The sequence below is a fragment of the Perca flavescens genome, chromosome 4 (assembly GCF_004354835.1).
Source record: "Perca flavescens isolate YP-PL-M2 chromosome 4, PFLA_1.0, whole genome shotgun sequence".
Taxonomy (NCBI): domain Eukaryota; kingdom Metazoa; phylum Chordata; class Actinopteri; order Perciformes; family Percidae; genus Perca; species Perca flavescens.
The window spans coordinates 4,421,056-4,424,527 of record NC_041334.1 but is presented as its reverse complement, the minus strand read 5'-3'; the positions used below and the strand labels follow the sequence as shown (position 1 = coordinate 4,424,527).

Below are 3,472 nucleotides of genomic sequence, written 5' to 3'. Positions count from 1 at the left end.
TCTGTGTGTTTTTTGTCATTGTGAACTGAGCTATCATCGCAGCACGTCCAGTCTGAAATACCACTTGATGGCCAAGCACACAGCTGATGGGAATTCTCCGCCCCCTCGTCAAAGCCAGGCGACAATGGATGACTTCAGACAGAAGCACATGGATACCACAACTAAGAACAAACTTAAAAAAACATTTGCACAAAGCAAGCCAATCCACTTTTCCATATTGATAAGAGCATTAAAATGAGAAAAAAATAATGAGACAAAAAGAAATCAAGGAACATTTAGAATAGATAAAAATTTGTGATTAATTGCGCGTTAATTATGATATTAATGCGATTAATCGCGATTAAATATTTTAATCGTTTGACAGCACACATTTTTTTATTCTAACAATCTGTGAACATTTTGACTATGTAATTACATACCTCGTCATACAATTGCGTCGAATCAGCCTCTACTTTCCAGTTTCTGTTATTAGGGGTGGGGAAAAAAATCTATACAGCATAGTATCACGATATTTTCCATGACAATACTGTATAGATACACAGACGCCAAGTATCGATCTAATATTATATATGTCTTGGTCAGTTTCTCTGCTTGAAAATCCCATATTGCAGCAATCAAATTAAAGTGAGATGAACAAAACTTTTTAGATAAAACAGATGTTGACAAGGTTTCCTTTTGGGGACATCATTGGAAATTAGGTAATGAATTGAAATATATTGCAGAATATTGCAGTATGTTTAAAATCGCAGTAATATTGTATCGTGACATAAGTATCGTGATGATATCGTATCGTGAGGCCACTGGTGATTCCCACCTCTAGCTGATATGATGGTTTGACAAACGTGCAAAAAAAATTATATTATTATATTATATTATATTTCAGAATTTTTTGAATACTCTCAGTATTTATTCAAATGTATTTGTAGTACCCATATATTTGAACTTCTGTCTCTACTGCGATATAAACAGAAAGTAAAAACAAAACTACAAATATCTAAAACACAAATGATCATGTTACGTACTGCTGTAAAGATAAAAAATGTTTTTGGTTACTAGGCATGCTAATTTAGAGGTTTCTTTCTGATGATAGCCGACCCTCGTTACCCGATCATTAACCGTTAACGGACACGAAGGCAACAGAGTTCTAGTTCCCCCCGTCTAGGATGCTAGGACATACTTTCTGCTTTACGCGGACTTGTACCGGTTACACAGCCACGATGTTTCTTTCATTCTCGTTGACACATGCAGCAAGTTTGCTGGAACTGCATAGCGACCGACATAAGATCAACAGTGGTCTGCGGAGTGTATGTGTGAGCCTGTCTCCACACACATCCACCTGCAGGGTTTTAAGCTGTGTGTGTCCCTGGCAAACTATGTGTGTAAGACCATTTAGGTTCTAATTGGAAAAGAGCTGAATCGCCCCTGTCTGCATGTGTAAGATGTCCGAAAGTAAAAAAGAATCAGATCAGATTTTCTCGATCAACCGATTAGTTGTTTGTTATATAAAATGTCAGAAAATTGTGGATCAGTGTTTCCCGGAAGCCCAAGACAACATCCTCAAATGTCTTGTTTTGTCCACAAATTACATTACATGTCATTTAGCTGATGCTTTTATCCTAAGCTACTTACAGTTGCTACATATGTCAGAGGCCGCACACCTCTGGAGCAACTATGGGTTAAGTGTCTTGCTCAGGGACACACTGGTTGATGGATCGCAGTGGGAATTGAACCCAGATCTCCCACAACAAAGGCATGTGTCACATCCACTGCACCATCACCACCCATAATTTAATGAGATGATACCTAATTTGCACATTTAAACATAAATATTCTAAAAACTTGTAATACAAAAGATATTTTTCTTAATGTCAGTAATCAACTGGGGAAGTTTCATGCTGATATCTATTAGTTCATTTTTTCTTCCAATTCATCTGGGTTGTTTTAAGCGGGGCAACTGTCTGCACTTTGACCCTGCACCTGTTGCTTACAAGGTACATCCTGAGGTACACCCTGAACTTTTTGTCTCTGACACCATAGACGATTGGGCTCAGGAACCTCGGCAGGATGTAGACAATTAGGTAGTGTGCATATTTGATTTCTGAGATTCGGCCGGGGAAAATTAGCTGCAGAATGATCTCCACACTAGGGGAGATGTAGGAGAGCATGCACATGGCCATCTGGACCCCGTGGATCAGAATGGTGTTCCTGGCTCTCTGGGCGGACATCTTGTCCGTGGAGAGGGCCCGGGCTGCAAACAGGACCCTCAAGTAGGTGAAGACCAGAGTCAAAAACACACAGGAGAAGTAGATGATATCAAAAACTTGTCTTTTGAATGCCAGGATCGGGTCTTTGAACACATTTTGTCGTGTGCAGAACACAGACTCATGAAAGAAGCTTAGGGACTCCGTTGCTAGCGTCATAAATAGATCTGTGATATCCGGAGCCACGCAGATAAACCACATCCACCCGATAACAATGTAAGTCCTTCTCACTGTGCAGATTTGAGGGTGCCGTAAAGGCTCGCAAACGGCAACGTAGCGCTCTATGGCCATGCTAGCTAAGTTGACCGGTGTGATTCTGGTGGTGAAGACCGCCACCAGGATGAAGAAGCAGCAGAAAGAGACCTTAATCTTGTAGAAGAGGTAGCTGAGGACAAAAAGTGTGACTGTGACGGTCAGCTGGATGCCGTCATTGATCACCATGTGGATGAAGAGGATGTAACGAGGGTCTTCACAAAATGTCTGCAGGAAGATAAAGGAAGAGAGAGGGGAGTGAAAAACGTAGAGAGGATGAAACAATTCATGGATTAAGAAGGAAGAAGTGTTGGTGTTAGTGAGTAAAGTCCTGGATGAAAAGTCTGGATGGCATCATTAACCATCTTGAAGTGAATTATTAATTGCAGTATATTAATAATTGTTGATCAGCATGCTGTTTTTTTATATTAAGGGGAAGAAAGAATCTTCTGAGTGAAGAGAGAGAAACAAATATAGGTAGGGCAGCAATCGATTAATCAGTTTGACTAATTCTTTAAAGATTACTCAGTTTGAGTATTTTTTTGAGATTCTTTGATTGCAGATTGTTTAATGTGAATATTTTCTAGTTTCTTCTCTCCTTTGTGACAGTAAACTGAATATCTTTGAGTTGCGGAAAAAACAAGACATTTGAGGACGTCATCTTGGGCTTTGGGAAACACTGATCCACATTTTTCACCATTTCCTGACATTTTAGAGACCAAAAAATAGAGAGAAAATAATCAACAGAAAAAAAGTAAGTTGCATTCCTAAAAAATAGCAAATCCTCAAATTTAAGAAGGGCAAACAAGCGATTGTATGTGTGTGTGTGTGTGTGTGTGTGTGTGTACCTGATGTCTAAAAAATGTGGCAACCAAGCTGCCGTTGATGTAACCGAGGATGAGCCAGACCATAACTACAATCAGGTTCTTCACCAACGCTGTGGTGAAGGTTTCTCTGAC

The 3,472-nt window shown here is 39.7% G+C and overlaps 1 protein-coding gene across 1 annotated transcript; it reads right to left on the bottom strand.

Annotated features, from left to right (window-relative positions):
* Positions 1-1,910: 1,910 nt before the first annotated feature.
* LOC114553508 (odorant receptor 131-2-like) lies at positions 1,911-3,472 on the bottom strand. Its single transcript, XM_028574720.1, has 2 exons — positions 3,362-3,472; positions 1,911-2,741 (listed from the first exon to the last, which is right to left on the bottom strand). The coding sequence occupies exons 1-2, from the start codon at positions 3,422-3,424 to the stop codon at positions 1,911-1,913; spliced, it is 894 nt and encodes a 297-aa protein (XP_028430521.1). The 5' UTR covers positions 3,425-3,472.

What these genes read in the sequence shown, in the direction of transcription:
- LOC114553508 (XM_028574720.1), bottom strand. Translation starts at nt 3,424, where the DNA reads ATGGTCTGGCTCATCCTCGGTTACATCAACGGCAGCTTGGTTGCCACA. An exon ending in CCACATTTTTTAGACATCAG is followed by an intron (nt 2,742 to 3,361) that starts GTACACACACAC and finishes ATCTTCCTGCAG; the next exon opens with ACATTTTGTGAAGACCCTCG.